Below are 24,859 nucleotides of genomic sequence, written 5' to 3'. Positions count from 1 at the left end.
CAACTTTTAAGAAGCCAGATACCCTGCTGTGAACCTCAGCGGACATTTAACATTACTGGTCGGTTACCCTTGGTTCTGAAAACTACTGCTAATTTTTTTTCCCCCAATGAGCCATTGAAATTCACCGGTCAAACTGGCCACAACCTACAACAACCTTCGACCTCCTGGCGACCCACCCACGACACGCAAATTCTCGCTACTCTCCATGGCGGCTTCATTCTGGTCGCCGCTAATTTTTCAACATGTTGAAAATTTCTCGGCGACCATGATGAGACCACGGCTAATTCCCAGAATGCGGGAACACCTCACGACCATGAGGGAGACTACCCAAAAACCACCTGAAAACATGTGGCGACCGCATAGTCTCCTGCAGTCGCCTAAAAACTCACCAAAGTGGGACAGGCCTCTAAGGATATTTATTGAGAAATCTTTAAGTATCGTGTTCCAGTTTTCAAAAATCTTATCGAAGTTCACCCTTCGGCTTGTGTGCATTTAAAATATTGGATACCATCTTCATTTGTGCTTTTAAACTTAGATATAGTAAAAACTTGATTCACCGGGTGGTGCCGTCAGCGATGGCAGCCTCTGTCTTTTCATCTCTTTTGTCATTTTTAGTGTGTTTTAAAAGTATGTGTTAATGTTCTCTGGTTAGTTTTATGTGGGGGATGGGGTCGGGGGAACATTTTTTCAATCTCTTACCTTGCCGGAGATGCAATTGTTTTCCGGGTTGTATCTCTGGTCGCTCTGCGGCCTAACATCATGGAGCTGATGGCCTTGCTCGAGACTGTCTTTAAGCCCATGGACTTACCATCGGAGCCTGCGATCCCTTGCTTGGGATCGGCACTCCAACCGCGGCCTGCGGATTTCAACCATGAGGAGCTCGCAATCTCAGGTAGTGACTGATGTCGGGAAGCTTCAAGTCGCAGGAGGTTCGACTAGATCCGACCCTGGGTCCAATTGCCCAGCGCAGGGGAGCCGAGTTGCCCCCAATGTGGGAGCTTGATCGCCCCAACGCAGAGGGCTTGACCGCCAGCTGTGGGAGCCAAGATCAATCAGACAACGGAAGGTTAGAGTGCCCCGACAGCAGGAGAACAAAGAAGGGAAGAAGATTGAACTTCTTTTGCCTTCCATCACAGTGAGGAATGTGGGGGCAGTCGCTGTGGTGGATGTTCATGTAAAAAAAAATTGGGGTGTCTTGTTGTTCTTTATTGGTGTGACTGTAAGGCAAATCAAATTCCTCGTATGTTGCAAAACATACTTTGCTTAATAAAGTACTATCATGATTATTATGAAATCTACTCGCATAAGTAAATTTCACTTTGTTTCACTGTGCGTTGAAGCACAATAAGTTTTTTAACATATCAATCACATTACAAATAAATTACATTCTGTTAAGCTGGACTATACCTATAGCTGGAAATGTGTGTACTGAGAGTCCCAGAATTTTTTTCACCAATTCCCACAGTGGTTTCATTTCCTTCCCACAATCTCCCATCAAATCTTTGAACGACACAGGTTCCTGTTAAAATAAATGTACACTATAATCAAAAATGAAAACGTTTCAGTTTAAGTTAATTTTTGTTTCAGATCTAAATTATACCACAATCATTTAATATCCTGGAAAAAACCAAACACAATTTAATATTACTCACTATTTCCCCCACCTAAACAGCCCTCAATGAATGATAGAGGCTGTTTGACTGCTCGTCCAAGTCGACCAATACGCCCCATCTAAGACTTATTTGCTCATGCTTGGCACAAATTTATCTAAATCCTTCCTATCTATGTATGCCCAATTTATTTTAAATGTTATTGCACCCGTCTCAACTACTTCATCTGGCAGGTCATTCTATATAACTACCACCCTTAGCGTTGAAAGGTTGTCTCCTCAAGCTTCTATTACATCTTTCCCAGCTATCCTTGAACCTGTGCTCACCTCATCTTGGGTCTCCTACCACAGGAAAAAGACAGTGCCTTCACCCGGTCTATAACCTCATGATTATATACATGTACAAGATCACCCCACTGCCTCCAGCCCTCCCACGATTGAATTTCTAGCCTGACCAACCTCTCTTGAGCTCAGGCTCTTAAAGAGTTCTATACTTGTAAGTCTTTTCTGAAATTATTTCAGCTTAATGGCATCATGCCTATAGCAGGATGGCCAAAACAGAACACAGAATTCCAAGTGCTGCCTCACCAGTCTTGTACTTTGTATTGTATTGTATTGTATTCAAATTTATTGTCATTGTCTCAATTTGAGACAACGAAATGAATTTCCCTTACAGGCAGTATCATAAAAAAAAATCATTAAAAAATAAATAAATAATAAATAAATAATAAAACATATTAAAAATCAAATTGAAATTGAATTTTTTAAAAAAAGCACAAACACAGAAAGTCCACGACACAACATAACATAAATGGCACCAAGGTGAGGATGGCACCATAGTCCAGCCAGCCTCCCCTCCGTGTTCATCCGTGGTCGGGGCCTTCCGAGCACCCGCAGTCACCGCCCCGGTTGGCCCGATGTTCAGGCCCTCACGCCGGGTGGAACGCCGACGCCGACGGTGAGCATCCTCCTCAGCGGCCCGGACCTCCCGATCAGCAGCCTCCTGCTGCCGGAGTCTGCAGCTCCTGAGTCCGCAGGCTGAGCCGGGCAGAGTCACAGGACCCCGCGCTGTCCATCAGCGCCACCCGCGTTGGGAGCTCCGCAAACCGCAGCTCCATGATGTCGGTGCAGCAGGTCCAGCACTCCGGGCTCCAGACGGCGACCCCCGGTAAGGCATCGCCAGCCCCGCGATGTTCCAGCGCTGTCCCGCCGCTGCTGGAGCTCCGGTCGATCCCGACAGGAAAGGCTGCGCCAATCCAGGTAGGTAGGTCGCTGTGGGGGGGGGGGGGGGGGGGGGGGGCGAGGACGCGACTCGAATAATAGTCGCGTCCTCACCAGGAAGCGGCTGAAGGACGGTATCCCCCGCACCGTGCCCTCTTCCCCCACATAAAAACACCAAAAAAACACACTTTTACATAACTAAATAAACAAAAAAACAAAAAGATACCGGGCTGTAGGTGGAGGCTGCTGGCACCAGCGCCACCGGAAGTACAACTGTGAAATAATGTCCTTACTTATATACTTAATTTCCTGCTGATGAAGACCAGTGTGCCAAAAGCCTTCTTCGCCATCCTAGCTACATGAAATGCCTTTTTCAGGGAACTATGTACTTCTGCGAGATCACTCTTTTTTTACAGCACCTCCCAGTGCCCTCTCGTTCATTGTGAAGGTGCTGTCCTGGTTTGACTTCCCGAAATGCAACACAAATATGAAGTAAACTTAATTTGCTATCACTTGACCAGCTGATTAAGATTGATGGAATTATTGATAATCATCTTCACCGTCTTTGATACCATCTATTTTAGAGTCATCTGCAAAATTCCTGTTCGTGCCTTATACGTGTTTATCCAAATCGTTGACTGTTCTCAAGGCATCAGGGATTAACTTGCCCAAGTTCCCTCATCTCCATGTCTTTCTCAAAGGTTAAAAACAGAATTTTCCATTGAAGACCTTTTCCTGTGACTCCACGCGTAGATGATCACTTTGATTCCTGAGGGTCTCCATTTTCTCTCGAGTTACCCTTTTTCATCTAATATTGTTAATAACATTCATTTGGATTTTCCTTAATCTTGTCTGCCAGAATTATCTCATGCCATGTCCCTTTTTGTTCTACCTTTCCTTTAGTATGCTCCTCAATCCCCCTTCCTCCTCCAAGGATACATTTGACCGAGTTACCTACAGTGCCCTCCATAATGTTTGGAACAAAGACCCATGTATAAACACTGCTGTAATTTCTCAATGGTGAAACCAAAACGTATAAAAATGGCCTTTATTAAAAGCTGACAATGTGCACTTTAACCACGTGATTTATTTTGCTATTACAAATCTCAAATTGTGGAGTACAGAGGCAATATAAATCAATGATGGGTCTTTTAACAGCAACATGCATACCTTAAACTCACACTCACACTTTTAAAAGCATTCCACTTGCTGGATGCCCTTTGCCCTCCGCAATCAACATTTGCACATTGCTGTTCATTCCCATCAAAGTAGGGCTTTGTCCCAACTTAGGTGTAGACACATGGACCAGCTCTGTCCTTGTCCTTACTATTTTAAAGCTAATAGAACAGTAGTGGCTGGTCTCAAAGTGCTTGCCCACCGACACTTCAGTCATTCGCCCTGGCCAATTCCCTCACAGTAGGTCAAGTTTTGCCCTATCCCATGCCAAGAAACTGTATTTCACCCACCATCAGTGATACATTTTAACCTTAATTGTCAATCAATAAAAATTTAAAAAAATTGTTACGTTGCTTTGGTGATTTGCCTCCTTTCTCTAAAGCATTGTCCGTGCATTTCCTAATGATGGTTATAAACAGATCAAGTAGCTCTGTACTATCACTGAAAAGCAAACCACAGCCGTGAAACTCTCCATGGAAAGCGCAGTACAGCATAAAGGCTTTCAAGGAGGGGAGGGAACTATGGGAAGAGGGGGATAGCGAAGAGATAGGGTAAAAGCGGGCCTCTTCAGTAGGGCCAGAGACTCCTTGCATGACTCTCTGATCACAGAGCTGTTCATAACCAAATGACAGCAAGGCACCAGATCATGATGGGGAAATAATTCAGCATCTTGCACCGAGGTACATAATACAGAGTTGCTACAAACTTTCAGAATAATCTAAAGAGAACATTGCAGTATGTCAAAAGGGTTAAGGCGCTGTCTGTGAACAAAAAACAGCATCCCATTGGGGATTCCTTAAATTACGGATGGATGCTGACTTGCTGCAGGATTTAATTGAGCATTGAACAGCAGTATAAGCAGAATTATTTTGATTTAGATAATGGATTGTTGCGTCTTCATTGGTTCCCAATCTGCTCTCGCTTTGCTAATCTATTCTCTTCATACAAGCTGCCACAAATGTAATTTATGACCCAAATTGCTGGCAAAATTCCCCATTATCTTTAAACTCCTCCATCCTGAATGACTTTCGGAAATAGGTCTAATACACGTTAGTAATCGTCATTACTTAAAAAAAAAATAGCACAGTATTGAACTGTGGAACTTATTTTCCTTAATTTAGCCCTCCTGGAAAAAATAACGAATACTTTAACAATCAAATTCTTTGTGTGCGCTAGCTGGATATATACCATACCCCATGCCTACCAATGACACGTAAACAATAAACCAGCCACTTGAAATTTTTGGAGTGGTGTTGATGGGATTTGGAGTGTGTCACAAAATAAAACCATTTGAAGAAGGGTTTTGGCCCGAAACGTTGCCTATTTCCTTCGCTCCATAGATGCTGCTGCACCCGCTGAGTTTCTCCAGCATTTTTGACTACCATGGTGATGATTACTGTGTCTCAACCTCTTGTAACATACTTTGGTTTATCTGAATTGCTCCAACTTGAAATATGAAGTTTTATTTTATTTTTAAAAAATTGAGAAAATAAAATGAAGACAAAGCTAAACAGAGGGAAAATCAAGATTAAATAAATTAAACAATGAATGCACCAATACAAAATCTTTAAACTCTCCCTCTTCATTCTGAAGTTCCAATCTACATTAAGATGACCCCTATCATTCCAGTGCCAAAGAAAAGCAAGGTTGCCTTACTAACTATCATCCAGTGGCTGACATCCATGATGAACATTAACTTCAGCTTCCTACACAACCTTCATCCACGACAATTTGCTTACCATCACAACAGCAGGTGTCATCTTCCTTGCCCTACACTCATAGCTCGAATATCTGCATTACAAGGATACCTAATTGTGAGACTCCTATATATTGATTACAGCTCCCAATTAATTTACAGTGAAATTTGAGTTACCATCCAGCCATACTAAGTAAAAAGCAAAAATACACACAGCACATAAAATAAAGTTTAACATAAAAATCCACCAGAAATCCATCAACATTGCTCACTGTGATGGAAAGAAATAAAGTTCAGTCATCTTCCTCCTTTATTCAACCGTGGTCGGGGCCTTAGAACGGGGCTGTTGCCGACGGTCCGCTGTTTAAGCATTCACGTCAGGATGATTGAAACTCCAGCATCGGGACGGATCGGAACACTCAGTGGCATGGAGCTTCCGAGTCAGCGGCTTCTTACCGGAGACCGCTGCTTCATGGTGTTAAAGTCCACAGGCCCCGCGATCGGAGCTCCAATACTGGCGATCCTTGGCAAAAGATCCCAGACTCCGCAAAGGTAAATCTGCGCCGCACCCGCGACTTGAAGCTCCAGGCCGGCGTCGAGGTAAGGCCTCATCACCCCACGTTGTAGGCCACGGGGGGGGGGGGGGGGGGGGGTTGTAACAGAGATACGACGGAGGAAATTTGCATCTCCCGTCGAGTTAAGTGACTGGAAAAAGTTTTGCCCAATCCTCCCCCCACACCTCCACATAAAACATACCATGATACATTAAAACAAACAAGACATACTTTAAAATAATAAAAACAGAGAAGGGACAAGATAGACTGCTGGCGAGGTGGCCATTATGGGTGCAACGGGAGCTACACAACATCCTCCATACCATAAACGGAACAGTTGCTACATTACAGCTTTAGAGACTCGGGTTGATCCTGACCACGGGTGCTGTCTGTACGGAGTTTGGACGTTCTGCCATGTGCATTTTCTGCAGGTTCTCTGGTTTCCTTACGTAGGTTTGTAGGTTAATTGGCTTCTGTAAATTGTCCCAGGTGTAGAATAGTGTGTATGAGTGATCGTTGGTTGCTGTGTACTCAGAAGGTCGAATGGCTGGTTTCCACGCTGTATCTCCAAAATTGGTGCTTGATATACTCCTGATACATACAAGACTGTGGCCAAATTCTGCTCTATATTAAAAAAATTGCAGATGACATCATCGGAGAGGTCCAGATCTCAAAGACAGGACAGAGCAAAGTGAGATTGGGATTGGTAGCATGGTATCAAGAGGACAACTTCTCCCTCAATATTAGCAAAGATAAGCTGATCAGAGACTTCAGGAAGAAGCATGTTGTTGAAGCCCCAGTTAGCATTAATGGTGCTGATGTGGTCAAGAGCTTCAAGTTCCAAGTTTCAAGGAGGTGCAAAAAAGGAGTTTTAAAAAGACCACACAGTTAATGACAATTCAGTTTCAGTTGGATACACTGGGAGAAGACAGTTAGTTGCTAAACATTTTAACTCCCCTTCCCATACTGACCCATTCGTCCTGGGCCTCCTCCATTGCCAGATTGAGATCACATGCAAATTGAAGGAACAGCACCTCATATTTCACTTACAACCTTGCAGCTTACAACCCAGCGGTAACTCCTGCAGTCCCTCCCCATCCTCATCGTCCTTCCAGTTTCATTGTTCGCATCCTAGCATCCCTCTTATTAGCACATCTTCCACAGCCATTATGGACGCCACCCTGTCGGAGGTCATCTGTTGTCGGCCCTTTCTCGCTCTAATGCCCCCCCCCCCGCCACCTCTCAGTCCGAGGAAGGGTTCAGAAATCCGAAATAGCAACACAAAATGGTAATCAGGCAGTATTTAATATTTGTCGAGATAAGCAGGACCATCATTTCAGATCCTTGAAAGTTAATTGACGTTAAACATAGAACTGTACAGCATAGGAATAATTTTGCTGCATGTCATTGTGGTATGTGTCATGTCTTGATTGGTGAATATGTTTAGTTTGTGACTTTATTTGAAGCAGAAATAATATCTGAATGCTTCATTGAGCATAATTCCGACTGGCAACTATGCACTTCATCGGAGCACATTATTGCATGCGTCATGCAAGCCGTCTTAAATTATCACCTAAACTGTCATTTGGCAACCTAAATAGCTGCCGAGGTTGCCCGGCTGGCAAGAGAAAAAAAAGTTAAGTGAGAGCCCCGATTTCCCTATATTCACTGCACTTCCATGTGCCTATCTAAAACTCTCTTAAATACTGCTATTGTATTTGCCACCACCACCAACCCTGGCAATATGTTGTAGGCCCCCACCATTATCTGTGTAAAAAACTTGCCGCACACATCACGACCGCCACCACTCATCTAAAAGCTATGCCCCCCAGTGTTGGACATTCCACCCTGGAAAAATGGTTCTGACTGTCTATGCTTCTCAGAATTTTACATATATCATAAACATTAACTGTTTTTCTAGTGCTACGATGTGGCTTGATTAGATTTCAATTCAGGGCTATTCATAGAAATAGGAAACATGTTTAATTTATTTTATGTCACATCCCATGGAGAAATATCCAACGGAACTGTACCTTGCCATCAGTGCCACAAGAGGACATCATTGCTGACCATATCGGAAAAGCATACTTCATTTTGCGAATCTGAACTTGTTGCACCTGAACACCAAATTGCTCTTCAAGGTATTTAATTAACTGAAAAAAAATTACAAAATATATTATATACTGAATCTGGATATTTAAAAAATAATAATTTTTAAGACTATGAACAGAACAGGTAGTAAACTCAGTATTTTAACCAACTGCATATCAGTTGCATGCCACTGCAAGCTGCTGAATTTAATTTGAGATTACTAGACAGTTCAAAATTAATTAGAAAATAACATTCCTATCCCAGATGGGTTCCTTCCACACATTAAAAGTAATTGGATGAAAGACAACAAACACACCATCTATCTATCTATCTATTACTAAAACTCTGTTCTTGACCGGTTTTGGCGTTCTGTGCTGCGATTTCCGAGAGAACGCCACCACCTACGGCCGTCATTTTTGGCCACCTCGCTCAGAGCCCCCCTCCGCCACATGTATGCCGAGGATTTTTCCCGTGAATGAAATATGACAGAGATATTAATGTTTTTACAATATTCTCCGTTCTCTCTGCTGCCCCTGCTGGAGGGAGGAGGAGGGACTATAAAACCAGGAAGTAGTGTGCCTCAATCAGTCTCTGCAAGTGGTGTGCCTCAATCAATCTATGCAAGTGGTGTGCCTCAATCAGAGCTCTGAATAACACTGAACAAATGTCTCCACAGCTGTGAGTACCCATAATGTGGTTTGAAAATGAAAATATGGTTAGTTTGAGGAAAAAAGCACTGCCTGCAAATGGTTGTTTGGGTTGAAGTAAAAAGTCACCCTCTCTCTCTCTCTCCCTATCTCTTTCTCTCTCTCTCCACCTCTCTCCTCTCCCCCCCTCCTCTCCTCTCCCCCCTCCTCTCCTCTCCTCTCCCCCTCTCCTCCCCCCCCCACAACCGCATGTTGGGGGAACAGACCCAACGGGTCTGCACTTGGTCTAGTATATTACTAAAAGTCTGTTCTTGACCGGTTTTGGCCATCTGTGCTGCGATTTCCGAGAGAACGCCGCCACCTATGGCAGTCATTTATGGCCACCTTGCTCAGAGCCCCCCTCCGCCGCATGAATGCCGAGGATTTTTCCTGTTGATTAAAAATTACAGAGATATTCATGTTTTCACAAAATTCCCCATTCTCTCTGCTGCCCCCGCTGGCGGCAGGGGGGAGCGACTATAAAACCAGGAAGTGGTGTGCCACACAGTCTCTTCAAGATGGAGGAAGGCAGAGGGTCACGTTTCTCTGAGCTGTGAATAACACGGAACACATGTCTACTCAAATGTAAGTGCCCTTAGTTGTTCTAAAATGCATGCAGAATGTGTCTATTGGTTTTAAAGCTTGCAAAAAAAGCATCTATTGGTTCTAAATCTTGCAAAAAAAATGTCTACTGGTTCTAAAGCTTGCAAAACAAATGTCTATTGGTTCTCAAGCTTGCAAAAAAAATGTCTATTGGTTCTAAAGCTTGCAAAAAAAATGTCTATTGGTTCTAAAATGGTTCATACTAGCGCTCCAGAAAGCACCCCCCCCCTTCCCTCCCCTGGTTGGCTTGGCTTGGGTGTGTGTTGAAATTGAAAGGCACTACTTACTGCAAATGGTGGCATGAAGTTGAAAGGCACTACTTACGGCAAATGGTGGCTTGGGAGCCCTGGCTTGAAGTTGAAAGGCACTACTTATTGCAAATGGTGGCTTGGTTGCTTTGGCATGAAGTTGAAAGGCACTACTTACTGCAAATGGTGGATTAGTTGCTTTGGCTTGAAGTTGAAAGACACCACTTACTGCAAATGGTAGCATGAAGTTGAAAGGCACTATTACTGCAAATGGTGGCTTGGTTGCTTTGGCGAGAGGGAGGGCCATGGTGCCACTCTAAATCTCAGATAGCTTCCCACGGCAGGAGTGAAATTAAAGAAAGTATGGCTTAAAGGAGTTAGAGAATGGCCAGGGTGGTGAATCCTTGATGATGCTGGCTCCTTTTTTTGAGACATAGCCTCCTATAGATCCCATCTACTCTGGGGAGGTCAATACTTGTGAAAGACCGGGTGACGTCCACCACTTATGGTAATCTTCGTTTCTGAGCGTCAAGTTGGCTAACCGAGCCGTGATGCACCCAGTCAATATGCTCTCTACTATACACTTTCAGGAGAGTATTCGTCGACATACTAAATCTCCTCAATTTTCTAAGGAAGCAGAGATATTGATGGGCTTTCTTTATTGTTACATCGATATGCTGGGCCCAAGACAGATCTTCAGAGAAATGCATGCCCAGGAACTTCAAGATGTTGACCTGCTCCACCACTCATCTGTAGACTTGTGCAGTGTGGCAAAAACAACAACCACCTTGTTAAGATCTTTGCACATCAACTGAATATAGGGATTTGAAAGGAAGCTTAAAATTGCAGTGAATTTAATGAACAAGGAGGTATCCATAATCAGTCAAAATCTTACTTCAGCAAAAAAGTGCTCATACTTTATCTCAGTGGTGAAAAGTTGATTGGTTTTATAATTTAGTATTATTCAAAATTGAGACATACTTGTATGTTGAAGAGAGCTGAATTTAAATGAATGTCGCTACAATGCATTTCAAATGTAATTTTGTTTTGCTCCTATCCAAGTCAAATATCCAACTTACCCTCCTTTGAGCTCGAATTAGCTCATTGTCCACTTTAGACACACATGACGATCCACCATCATTTTCCATGGAATAGAACTTCACTTTCTTCATAAATACTTCTTCATCAAGCCTTACCCTTTTTAAATACAGAAATAATAGCAGATCAAATTAATATAGGTGATACAAAATTAGATAGTTCCTTACTGCTGCTTATGCAACAAATGAAACTTCAGCAGTCAGGTTATAATTTATGTTTTTTTTGTTGATGTTAGGACACAAACTGTTCCAATGTTCTTCTATGAGACATAATGACCAAGCATAGCTTTGCAAATACATATTATTAATTACATTGCATCTGACAAAGTATGGCTTAAAGGAGTTAGAGCAAAGTCCGAAAGTTGGAAAGAGTGCAGAGAATATTTACAAGTCGGTTGGCGGGGCTCAAGGGTCTGAGCTGTAGGGAGAAGTTGGGTAGGTTAGGACTTTATTCCTTGGAGCACAGAGGCTGAGGGATGATATTAGAGGTGTAATAAAATCATGAGGGGAATAGATAAGGCAAATGCCGAATCTTTTTCACAGACTAAGGGAATCATGAATTGGAGAGTATAGGCTTGCAGTGAGAGGGGAAAGATTTAATAGGAATCTGAGGGGCAATGTTTTCATAAAGAATGTGTTAGGTGTTTGGAACAAGCTGCCAGAGGATGTAGTTGAGGCAAGTACAATAACAATATTTAAAAGACATTTGGACAGGTGCATGGATAGGGAAGGTTTAGAGGGATATGGGCCAAACATGGGTAGATGGGCTGAGATGAGGCTCCAAGGGAGGCATGGATGAGTTGGGACAAATGGCCTACTTCTACGCTCCATGACACAACTGACGTCAATGATGGGGCAAAGGGAAAACTCCAGCGATCAAAGTTGCAAAATATGGTTGTGGTGATCGGAGAACAGTTATTGTAACTTTAGGACATTACTGCAAAGGAGTAATGCTGTCTTCTCAAATATTTCCAGCATCATCACATGGTCAAAATGGAACTGATTTTCCATTATCATGACACTACTGAAAATGAAACAATTTTCTATATGATAAAGATACAAAATCTTGAGTTAATAAATGGTAGGTAATACTCATTCCATATAAATGTAGCTTAATTTATTATTTTGTTTGTTTGCATGTGATCCAGTCAAAGAAAATACTAAGCATGGATAATAAACATTGCAAATATAAAGGAAGGATAAAGGGTTAAACATTTAGTGCAAGATAAAGTCAGATTAAAGATAGTTCAATGGTCCATCAACTAGCCCCACTATTAGGACACTGTGGTTATAGGACACAATCCTTCTGGAATGTCCTTCCTCCCCTACTACTCCAGCACCAAAAAAGGACAAGAAATGCAATAGGTATACCATCTCAAAATCATACGCTGTAGTGGCCATTTGGCTTAACTTAGTAAATTGATGGCATTTGCCTTTGACATTTTATCTGCCTGTAATTATGTGGGTGGGATTTATTACAAAATCGGAGGCGTGTTTGCTGCTGGGATTCTGGCGCAGAAGCTTGTAGTTTTTTTAGTTTAGTTCGGAAGAAGTATGGAGGGATGGCACAGCTTTAACCCCCACCCCCCCACACCGGTTCTTCAAAATGCTCAGAAAGAACAAGCAAGTTCTGTAGATCCCGAGGTCACCAGCGCTCATGAAGAACTTTCTCCTCGCGGCCAGAGCTGCTTGAAGTCACGCCCCTCCCCCGCCCCCTCCCTCCAGCTGTAAACCGCTCGGGGCTTCCAGTCAGGCCCTGTTCTCTCTCTCTCCGCTTTTTGCAGCCCACTCACTCGCCTGGCTCCCTTTCCTTCCCTCTCCCCTCTCCCCACCCCCCCCCCCCCCCCCCCCTCTCCCTCCCACCCCCTTCCCTCCCCTCCTCCTCCTCCTCCTCTTCCCCTCCTCCTCCAGCCCCCCACCTCCCCTTCCCTTTGCCCCCCCCCTCCCCCTCCAACTCCCCCCTCTACAGCACCCCCCTGCCCTCTCCCCTCCATCTCCATCCCCTTAAATCGCCCCTCCTCTATCCTCCTCACTCTTCCCCTCCCCCCCCTTTGCCTCAACATCTCGGCCGTCTGCCCCTACATCTCCCTCCTCTCCCCTTCCCCTCCACTCACACCCCCCTCTCTCTGCCCCCCCCCCCCCCCCCCCCCCCCACTCCGCTCCGCCTTGAACTTTTTCTTTGATTCACATCTCCTCGAAAACCAACGCGGGGTAACAGTGAAATGTTTACATATTCCAGTAGAGATTTACCTCACGATTTCAAAAAACACCTCATCCTCTTCCTCTCTGCCCCCCCCCCTCCCTCTCAGCCCTCCCCCTCCCTCACACTGCATCCTTCCACCTGTTGGGGCTTATGTGTGTGGATAGGGCGGGAATGGGGTAAAAGAAGCAAATGAATAATTTAAAAAGTGTGTGTGTGTGTGTGTGTCCCAAAGGCACCCCCCCCCCCCCCCCCCACCCCCCCACCTCCTACCCACCCCACCCGGTGCCCTGAAATGCTGGGACTATGTACAAACACAGCTGTAATTTCTACATGGTCAAACCAAAATAACTAGATATCAATTTGAGCTTTTTTCTTACTTGGAGATATTTGGACCAGCCATGACTTTGAGCATTGGAATGAGATCCTCCGCATAACGACACATCGGACCAGTACATAGGAACTTCTCTCTTAAACCTGTTGCATCTGGAAACTGACCATCATTAGGTACCAAACCTGAAAACAGAGCATTAAGAATGTAGAGTACGAAGTACAGTCAATTTCAGATAGATTGACAAGGATTAAGTCACAATTATAGTATATTATAGTTGATCACAAAGCAAAATATTTTATCCACAAATGATTCATAGTGGAAAATCCTTAAAGATACCGGTTCCCTGGTCAGCATAGTTTGGGATGCAGGGCGACAAAAATATCATCATCCCCAGGAACTGTTGCAGATCTTCTTTGTCTGCGGTGTTGGCATCATGTGAATGTCCTTCACCTTACAAAGATCTTGTCTGATGCCTGTGTCTGAATAGACTGACCCGAAGAAGTTGATGGACTTAGCCTTCACTACGCACTTTGCACTGTTGAAAACTAGTCCTTCCTGGGATGCGGTCTCCAACAGATTCTTCAGATTACCGGCATGTTTTTGTTCTGTGGATCCCACTACGACAATATCATCTGCAGTGCAGATGCATCCAGGAACCTGCTCTATGATTGTGTCCATTCGTTGCTGGAATATATCCTGGCTTCCTGGCTCACCGACAAGCCGAAAGGTAACCTTCTGTAGCAATACCTGCCAAAAGGTGTCCGGAACGTGGCAAGTTCCTGGCTTGCCTCATCAAGTCGGACGGACCAATAGCCCGCTTTTGCATCAAATTTGGATAAAATATTTCCAATTGGCAAAAGCTGGATTGATTTCTTCAAGAGTTTGGATCTTGTGTGGGCAGCATTTGAGACTTGCATTCAAACGTTTTGGGTCTAGGCATATCCAGATTAATCCATCTTTATTAACGGAGGTTGTTATTGAACTGCACCAGTCCGTATGGCGAGTTACTTTACTGATGATTTCATCATCCACCATTTTATCCAACTCGGCCCGCAACTTGTCTCCGATATGGACCCTGCATTTCCTTGGTGCATCTATGTGTGGCGTGGCCTTCTCCTTGAGATGAAGGGTGGCTGGCTCCTTGAAGTTGCCAATCCTGTCAAATTGATTAGGCCATCTCTTCATTAGGTCTCCCACCGAGTTGAAAACGTCTTGCTCCTTCCGAGCATTTGATGGCTGCTCTTCTGTTCCCATGGCATGTATCGTGACGACCTGAAGTTGCTCGATACTTGGGAGGCCTATGACAGCGGGTCCTGCCACGTCCACCAAGAAGAATTCGTGAGGACACCACATTGATCCCTAGTATCGGCATGAAATGGATATAGTTCCAAGACAAAGGATTTCAGTCCCATTATATGCCGTGAGTCGGACTTTGCATGGTCGTAGGTACTACTTATATTTGTCACGTGGATACATGTCTCGTATGACCCGAAGGGGAAGGGTATTTCCTACAACTCTGGTGTCCATCTTCACCTTCAGTCGATGTTGCCCCTTCATCAATGGGTATATGATGTTCAACACTGCAAATGCCTCATTGCCATAATCTGTTTATTTGCACTTTATCTGCTTATTGTCCTATCTGGGACACATGACAATTAACTCTCTTGACTTGACTGTTTGCCACTTGACAATTTAGATGGGCGTATATTACCCTTCTTAGACCTACAACAACTTGCCCAATGTGTCTTGCATGTGTCACGAAACACTGGGCATTGCTTGGACTTGTGAAACAAAGCACATTGGCCACAAAGGTTTTGTCTCTCCTTATCTTGCGGCTTTTGCTTCGTTTTCCCTCTTGTCTTGACTGCATCCATATTGCAAGACCAAGACTCTAAATCTGCAATGCACTGTCTGCTTGCCTACCTCAATGCCCTCATACTGCCTGCCTAATGTAAGCGCCTCTGGAATGGTGCATCCTGCAGGCTTCTGCAGAAGCTCTCGCTGTAAACCTTCATAGGGCGTTGACACGATTATCAACTCAATGATTCTTTCATTGAGTTCGGGATCAGTGAAGTTACATTGGAGAATCTTTTCTCGTCATCGGGTCACAAATTGATCGATCAATTCTTCCGGTTTCTTGTGATACCGCTTCAACTCCAACCTGTGGACTCTGAAAATTACCTTTATCCTCAGCTGGCCCTCAAAGAATGTTCATATCTCCTCTGGCTTGTTTTGATTCTCATCGTTCAGACCTGGCACATTCAAACGACGGAGTCCTTCTACTCCTAAAGCAAGTTTTATCTTTGTTGCCTGGTTGGACACCGATGTGATTTCTAAGTCTTGCAGGCACAATTCCATCCTCTGCTTGAACGCGGAGAACTCATTGGCAATGTCCAGCACTTGCCAGTTCATTTCAGGTAACCGAGTCATGTTACTTGCCATATACAGCATAAACACGGTAACTTGAAATATTAAATTTGGATTAAAAAAAAAAAGTATCACAGGGTTACACACCTCTGCACCTTTTTGCAGTTCCACACACAGCTTGTGCAATCTTAGGGGGGTCCTTTAAGTTTCTATGGTAAACAATCAGTACTTCAGTACATTTCATCAAATTGGAATTCAAAACATCGTTAAATTTGAGATTTCCAAGGTCCCTTGTTTATGTCTTCCTAGGTAAGTCGTTTTCAGTACGGCTTATCTCGAACAGCCTTCTGCTTATCTTGAGACTGTTTTCCATACAGAGCTTTTTAATAGCCTCTGTTGCTTTTGCTGTTTTCAATATTGCTTCTGCAGCTTTTAACTTTAAAGTTCTTAGGTTTCAAAGAAAATACAGCCTTTCGGCTTGCTTCGTCTCCGTGAGCGTTCGGTCTCACCGGTCGCCGCGTCCCCGTGTGTGGCCAGTCTCTCCGTTTGTCGCGCCTTCGTGTGTGTCTTGTCGCTCCCCTTTCCAAACTCGGGCCTGTACAGGGCTGGGGCGCGATGTGGCATTCACTCACCACCCATAGCTGCTTGCAGTGTTCCGTCGGTAGCTCGGCATCCAATCAGGTACTTACATGTGTAGTAGACCTGCTTCTTTTTTCTGTTTCTTTCTAGGGCTAAATCACACAAACCGCTGCCACCATGTTGTACTTCGTGGTCCGGTATCTGTTATACCTTTGTTATGACTCTGGAATAACCACAAGTACACGTATCTAGGAGTTTGAAGCTGAGCATAAATCAAGGCTGTTTATTTCACGGCCATCTGGAACCAGAGTGCCCTGCCCACATACGTCATTCCCATATATACATGTTGCTATGCGGGCAAACAAAGTAGTCCTTGTGATATAACAAAGTAGTCCTTGCAATATCACAACACTGACCATTGCCGTGACATCCTCCTTAATCAATAACGCAACACGCGCTCCTCTTTTACCCCCATATTTATCTCTCCTGAAGCACCTATACCCTGGAACATTGAGTTGCCAGTCCTGCACCTCTCTTAACCAGCCTTTCGTAATGGCTACAACGCCCCAGTCGCACATACCTATCCATGCCCTAAGTTCAGGCCTTTTGCATTAAAATAAGTGCAACTTAAACCAACATTCCTTCCTCATTCCCTACCTCTCTCCTGCCTATTTTGCTCTCTAAACATTTTCTCATCAACCTCCATATCAACTAACCTCTCATCTGCTCAACTTCTGACCTCTTACCTATTTAAATAAGCATTTGAAATACCACAGCAGAGAAGGCTTTGGACCAAGTGCTGCTAAATGAGATTAGCTAGGATTTTGGTAGTGCTCTTTAAGGACCATTTTCGACACAATACGAGATCTGCCTCGCATCAAATATTACAAGCTGCAAATTAAGCCCACTGTTACTTGGATCTGGAATGGTAGAAATATCTTCAATCAAAAAAAAGAAAACATAAGAAATACAAGGTCAGGCAGTAAAGCATAGACTTAAAAGTTTTAGGTCAATAACATCATCAAAAAATATCTTTCCTCTTTCTTTATAAAATGTTCTCATTTTTGGGCGGTCTGGGCATTGCAGACAAGCAAAGAGTGTATTGTCCTCAATTGCCCATGAGATGACAATGGCTAGCCACATTTACTGAAATGGCTTCCAACAGAAGGAAAGAATACACAAATACAAAATCATGTTGTGCAGCAACACTTGGTGGTCAGAACCTGCAATTGCAGAACGATGCACTCAAGTACATTTTATCTTTTTAAGCTGTGCAGAATTATGAAAAATATTATTATTTCCTTGTTTATTCAATGCTAAATGCCTTGCTGTGTAATCCACAATTTGAGGATTTTTGGAATCTTGCTGATGAATCTGACGACACCATCCATCCACTCCATATTCTTTGGCATTTAAGACTATATCAAACAGCAATTAAAAAAACCCTAAAAAATAACGTTATATAAGCATTCATCAAGGTGGAGAAACTAGATTTAAATATTATTGCAACAACTGTGACGCGCTTGAAAGTATAAATAACTAACCTGGAGCCAATAGGCAAATTAATGGAATAAAATTTGAATTGTTTGATTTGAAATTAAGAAATGTGCTGATGCGGACACGTTTAAACTTACACTTCAATATTTAAGCTGCAACAAATAAATCGCAATAAAATATGAAAAAGACAAAATCTTACTCTGACCTGTTGTAGGTTTGTGCCCATAAATTCCATTGAAGAAGGCGGGCATTCGAATACTTCCACCAATATCAGAACCTACGCCCATTACTGACCCAGCTGCAGCAATAATGCACCCCTCACCACCTGTAGAAAAAGTAAATATTTTTTCACCCATTTTATTTTTTAATTGAGGAACATCACCAATTCAAATGAAGAAATTGTTATTCCACAGGACAAAGACAAAAGACTAAGAAATTATGCTAGACAAGACAGAAGACTAGGAAAACAAAACAGAATGTTTTACACTGTCACTTGAGATGTGATAGGGGTCAGGAGTTAGGAATATCTTATTCTGAAGAAAAACAGTCCTTTATTCAATTCCATACAATGCTTGATTATATTTACGACAACTTGTCCTAGTTTTTGTGTATGCGAGTTCTGGGTGAGAAACTTTACGATTGGGAACACTTTTCAATTCATCTAAAGTGCACATTAAGAATTCCCATGTCAGACAAAATCTTCTTATGTCTGACATGGCACACTCTTCCAGTTTCAGATTTCAAACTCATCAGCTGCGGATGCAAGGAGAAATCAACATTATATGGCTGGCAATAAGGAGTGTCTATTTTACCACCATCATCTCGCCTCACAAGCCCCAGAAATTATTTCCGAGTGCCTGGCTCCTCGTTTCAAGTCGGCATACCATTTTGCTGCACCTTTCTTTATGGCATCAGTCTCTCAGCTCCTGGTCTTCCATCATCTCTCGCACTTCTGGTATTTTAGTGCACATTTTCCTTCCAAACAAAGCTTCTGCTGGACTTTTCCCTGTCGTTGAGCGAGTGATCACCCGATATACAGCTACGTATGCTAACAGTGCCTCCTTCCAGTTTTTCCCTTCGGCATGGGCGATTCGTATCCACTTCTCCAGGGACTGGTTTTGTCTCTCTACTTCTCCATTAGCTTGTGGCCATTTCAGAGTCACCTTGTGATGATGGATGCCTGTGATTCTCATGTATTCAGCAAACGTCTCAGAAATAAACTGTGGCCCATTGTTGGAGTACAATGTAACAGGCAACCCATGTCTGGCGAAGATCTCTGCTAATGCCTGTACAGTCTGCTGTAGTTGACTTCATCACTGCATACTCGTAGTACCTACTATAGTAGTCTACCACTACCATAATTGACAGCATTTCAAGTTTAAACTTACACTTCAATATTTAAGCTGCAACAAATAAATCGCAATAAAATATGAAAAAGACAAAATCTTGCTCTGACCTGTTGCAGGTTTGAGCCCATAAATTCCATTGACGAAGGCGGGCATTCGAATACTTCCACCAATATCAGAACCTACGCCCATTAAATGGAAGTGGTCCAAGAAAGTCAACAGCTATGTCAACACATGGTCCTGTTGGCAACTTTGTACTTCTAATTAGTTCTGGTGGGTTGCTCCTGCTTGTGATTTGGCATCTGTGACAAGTCTCGACAAATTTTGCTGCATCTTTCTCACAACCTGCCACCTCACTTTGCTCTGCAAATTCTGTTTAGTACTGACGATGCCTAAATGTCATTCATGAGCTAATGACACGATCTTTGGTCGTAGTGCCTGCGGGATCACCAATCTGCTACCTCTCAGCACACACTGACCAACTACACAAAATTCTTGCAAATATCTTGACCTTGGTATCAGCTGACTTGGAGGTCAGATCGCATGTGCACTGTGTAAGCCAAGGCAGGAGGTCATGGCTGGGTGAGATAATATACACGGAGACCAAGGATTGTAACCTGTAAATATTGTGTCAGTATTATTATTCTTCCACATCTGAGGCGAAGATGGGACAATGATCAGTCAGTCTAGATCTGGTTTGAAGTTTGGTTCCAGAAGTGAAGTATTAGCATTTCGCCTTTATGTTATCAACACATCACCAAATATACATTTCTCATGACATTTCTTTGTATTTTGTGTTATTAGTAGCTTTTTGTGTTCTTACAATTGGTGAAAAATGTTACCATCAATGAGGACTAAATGGATACTGGGACATATACGTAATTGAGAAAAGTTTGAAAACTTTCCATCTAACTCGCATCACTAAGTGCAGTTGCTATAACAACAAAATACAATGGTGTTTCTCTGCTTTTAATACTTACCAGAGCTTCCACCCACAATGCGATCCACATTATATGGATTTCTGGTTGTCCCATATAAATTGTTACTAGATTCATACCACATGCACAGTTCGCTGCAATTTGTCACACCTAAAGGGATAGCACCAGCTTTTCGAAGATTAGTGACAACTGCAGCATCGGTAGGGGAAATTACATTCTTACGGCTTACAAGACCGGAAGAATTAGGCGAACCTGGAAAAAGGCACAGATTTTTTTTAATACAGACTAAACAGTTGATAGTACAATTAAAGTTTTCTCATAAATGCAAATATCACATAAAAGTAAATTTGGTTATATATTTTAAAGCACAAGACTAGATACATATGAACTACTACTTTGAAAAGTACAGTTCAAACAGCTAAAGTATTTATTCAAACATTATAAAAGTTGATTTATTTGTAAGTTAATTTATTTAGATGATCATTGATTAGGCATCTTTCACACTTTTGAACCCAGTGAAAATTATAAAGATTATTTTTTCTCTTTTTAAGCAAATTAATAAAGTTATGTCAGATGGGTACTTGCTCTGCATAGGAGCATCAATGTTTACTTAATGTACAATAAACCCTCATTTTAACAGACCTCTTTATAACAGATTTTGGTTACAGGGGTGCGACCAACCGCCAACTGTCCATGCTACCACTGGGTCACACTGCCTCCCCTTCCGCTCACAGAACTGGCTGCCCGCAACGTCGGCTGCCACCAGCTCGCGCCATTTCCCCTGCTGCTACAGCGCCCTCTGCCATGCCGACCCCGTCTTGTGCCGCCCCCCCCCGCCGTTTGCAGTGCCGGCTGCCTTCATGCCATCCCAGGCTCATGCTACCTCCCCTGCTGCTAGCAGCACCGGTTGCCCCAATGTCGTCACCGACTTAAGCTGCTTCCATGCCAGATCTATCGTTGCCACCTTCCTTGCAAGCACAAACAGCTTCCTTGCCCGCTTCCAAGCTGCGCCTGCTGCTCCCACCACCGACCCATACCTGCACTCCGGCCACCTGCAGGCCGCGACCTGACTCTGCCGATGCTCACCTCTCCTCCAGCCACCAGGGCTGTCAACTCACTGAGATTCCATGATTAGTTCCGGACTGAGAGTCTGAAGAAGGGTCTCGACCCTAAACATCACCTATCCATGTTCTCCAGATGCAGCCTGATCTGTTGAGTTCCTCCAGCACTGTGTCCTTTTGTGTGTTAACCAGCAACTGTAGTTGGTCATTTTTCACTACTTGCACAATGATAATACCTTACTCAGTTATAGTGGACAATCGGCAGTAAGGGATCTTCAGGAAGCTATTTGCATTCCACAAGAAGTTACTATTCTTAAATGCAAGGCATAGACAAAGAACGACACTCTAGAAATACGGGAAATGAATGGCTGATCAGGTCACTCAGGGGACTACCTCATTAATGTGTCTGAAACAGTAGAATGTCATCTCCCCCAAAATTATTCTGACTCTCCACTGGGTGGAGCGGGATTACGGGATAGCTGATCTCTTTGGGAACTTCCTCAGCTCATGGCTTGATCATGTATAATTTTAACCATTTTAGTTTATAGTGGACTAAGTGGGACACGTTGGGTCCCTGTCACACAGGCTTGGTCCCCCAACGCAATATTCCACCACTCACCCATAGCCTCCAACTGCACAGGTGCAGCTCATTTACCCTGGTCCCTAGCACTCTCTCCCCCTGTTCTTCCCCTTCCCCAATCCCTCCCTTACCTCTCTCCTTTCCCCTACTCTGTCACTCCCTCTATCCATAACATCTCTCCCCTTCCTACCCCACTCCTATCCCTCTATCCCCCATCTCCCCTATCCCACCTCACCTCCCCCACTGCCCTCCTCTCCCTCGATTCCCTATTCCCCACTCCCTACCTTCCCCACTCCTCCCTCCTCTTCCTCTATTCCCCCTCCTCCAGCACTCTCCATCCTCGCCTCCTCCCTCTTCTTTTCCCTCTCCTCCCACCCTCCCCAAATCCCTCTCACTTCCCCAACCCTGTCACTCCCTTCATAACTCCTCTCCCCTCCCTACTCCTCTCCCAGAGGAGCACCAGCCGTCGGCGCGGATCCTCGGCTCAGCCCGGAAGCACCAGCAGCTACGGCCGCACCGGCATGTGGGGGGGGGGGGGGGGGGGGGGGTTGGGAGGGGGGAGAGAGCTCGGAGAAAAGATGGGGGAAGAGCCATGGGGGGGAAAGGGGGTTATCATGGGGGAAGGGGTCAGGAGCCAGCGAGGGGGACCAGAGGGAAAAACCGTAAGAGCACAAGATCAGGGTTTTAGTTATGTATAGATTGTGTTTTAATGTTTATTAAGTATTGTTGCAAACGAATGGTAAAAGCCCTAGCTTACATCAGATCCCTTCAGTTCTAGCTACCACTCTCTGACCACAAAAGCATTTCCTATATTTAGAGAAAAAAGATTTATTCAGGCTTTGCTATCATAGGTATAGGAGGCTGTCTCTAAAATATGGAGACCATTAAAGATAACTAATGATGTGTGCTTGTGGTACCTTTACTTATTTAGGTGATTCATTCTCTCTAGTCGTGATCACAGGGGGGGATTGTACAGGCTTCCAGAAAATTGCTAGGGTTAGTTTATTAAACTGCTTGAGAACAGGTCTGCTAAACACAGTGACAGAGCAGTTTGTGAGCTCAAGGTCGTAACAAAAACCGAGACAGAACTTCATGGTGAGGGGTGTTTGGTACATCCTAATCACCCTATATGGATAAGGAAGCTTGTTTTACAGCAGTCTAAAAGTTCTGTGTGGATGTCCAGCGTCTTTTGTCTGTTAGCTATATTCAGTCAAATATCTGTTAGTTATATTCAGTTTTTAGTCTTTTAGTTGCAACAACAGTTACTTTGTTTCGTTAGTTGTGATAAGTTCAGTTTTTAGTTAACGTCTGCAAATATTTTAATGCTTTGCTCTGGTGCTTTATAACCATTATGCCTGAATTAAAAGTTCGAAATGGAGTTGGCAAATCATTGATTTAGTGATCTTACAGTACTCCAAATGTCTTGTCCAGCTGTTACATGATATCCCACCCCCTTTAATAAACTTCAGTTAAGTCTCCCCTCAGCTTCCTCTGTTCCAAAACAAAATCCTATTTTATCTAATCTTTTCTCAAGTCTAAAACTATTCCCTGTTGGCAATGTCCAAATGAATTTCCCCTTAATCTTCTCCAGAGTGATTACATTATTTTTTATAATATAAGCTGTGACCTAGTGTTGAGCATAGTTCCAGCCAGTTGGATTTGATAATTACTGTGCTATTTACAAAATGGGCAGCATCTAAACTGTTCAGATCAGTATGGAAGATAAAATGAACATGATGTTTTTTTTACCTAAAGAACAATGTGTCCAATTAATAACAAAAATATCGGTGAATACTTAAATGCACTGACATACCCTCTAATGCAAATGCTTCTTTGACTGTAAAAGGAACACCAAGATAAGGAACACTCTCTTCGAGTAACTTTTCATCTTCATTTCCTTCAGCAAGTCTTTTATCCACCTGCTGGGCCTCTTTCAGGGCAGCTGAAAACCTGGAGCAGCAATATGGTTTGAGGAAAAAACATGATGGATATAAAATGTCAAAGCGATAGCTTCATGATACGCGTCAAAATCTTAACCTTATGAAACCATGAGGAAAACATAATTTTTTAGAATTAAAATTTAGAATCAGAGCCCAATTATAGTTATACTTAACATGTTGCATTGATGACTTTCTTACCTCTCTGCGACAAGAGCATTGACAATGGGATTGACATCTTTGATTCTGCCAATATATGCTTCTATTACATCCACACACTTCACCTAAAAAAACATGAGATTGTTTTACAAACTTTAACTAAATGTAGTGCAAGACATTGACATTTAATCACAAAATCATACAGAGTATCACAATAATCTTTTTTTCCTGCTCATAATAGACCCAAATAATATTACAACAAAAAAACTGCCTATTTTGTCATTAAACCTAATTTTCTTTTCTTACAAATCATTAGATCTACATAGCCATGCCAGGGCTCTCGCTTGACTTAAGGGGGGGGGAGGGAGGGGGAGGGATCCTCGCCACCACCTCCGCCAGCCAACAGCAAAGTGCGGGGTCGAGCGGTGCAGCTGCTTCAGAAGTTTCGGGGCGGATGACGGGTCCCGCACAGCAGCAGCAGCAGCAGCGGCTCCATCTCCTCCTCCTCCCTGAAAGCGGCCGCTGCTTGCAAACCCGCTAACGGCTATAACCGCTTTCAAAACAAACCCTCCCGCACGCTGAGGCCGGGAGGAGGAAGGGGGAGGCCTCGGCGTGAGGGATGTTTCTTTTTTTTTTAAAGCGCCGTTAGCAGGTTTGCAAGCAGCGGCCCTTATCAGGGCGGGCGGGGTGCAGGAGGAGGTGGAGATGGAGCCGCTGTCGCTGTTCGGGGCCCGTCATTCGCTTCGACCCTTCGTCACCCCGCATCTAGTATCTTTCCCACGCAATACAGCCGTCACCGCCGACACAAAATGTTGCGTTCCTTTTCTCCGGAGATGCTGCCTGACCCGCGGAGTTACTCCAGGTTTTTGTATCTATCTTC

General features: G+C 43.7%; 1 protein-coding gene across 1 annotated transcript in view; it reads right to left on the bottom strand.

Annotated features, from left to right (window-relative positions):
- The window catches only part of LOC129702247 (fatty-acid amide hydrolase 2-like), a 39,424-nt gene that overhangs the window by 9,311 nt on the left and 5,254 nt on the right, over positions 1-24,859 (bottom strand). The window contains exons 2-9 of the mRNA XM_055643921.1: positions 24,022-24,104; positions 23,697-23,833; positions 20,285-20,494; positions 18,164-18,283; positions 13,562-13,697; positions 10,964-11,081; positions 8,290-8,409; positions 1,408-1,519 (exon numbers count right to left, since the gene is read on the bottom strand). Coding sequence (XP_055499896.1) covers positions 1,408-1,519; positions 8,290-8,409; positions 10,964-11,081; positions 13,562-13,697; positions 18,164-18,283; positions 20,285-20,494; positions 23,697-23,833; positions 24,022-24,104 — 1,036 coding nt within the window. The remainder of the gene's footprint in view (positions 1-1,407; positions 1,520-8,289; positions 8,410-10,963; positions 11,082-13,561; positions 13,698-18,163; positions 18,284-20,284; positions 20,495-23,696; positions 23,834-24,021; positions 24,105-24,859) is intronic.

Source organism: Leucoraja erinacea, chromosome 12 (genome assembly GCF_028641065.1).
Source record: "Leucoraja erinacea ecotype New England chromosome 12, Leri_hhj_1, whole genome shotgun sequence".
NCBI classification, from domain to species: Eukaryota; Metazoa; Chordata; class Chondrichthyes; order Rajiformes; family Rajidae; genus Leucoraja; species Leucoraja erinaceus.
This window is presented reverse-complemented; position numbering and strand designations above follow the sequence as displayed.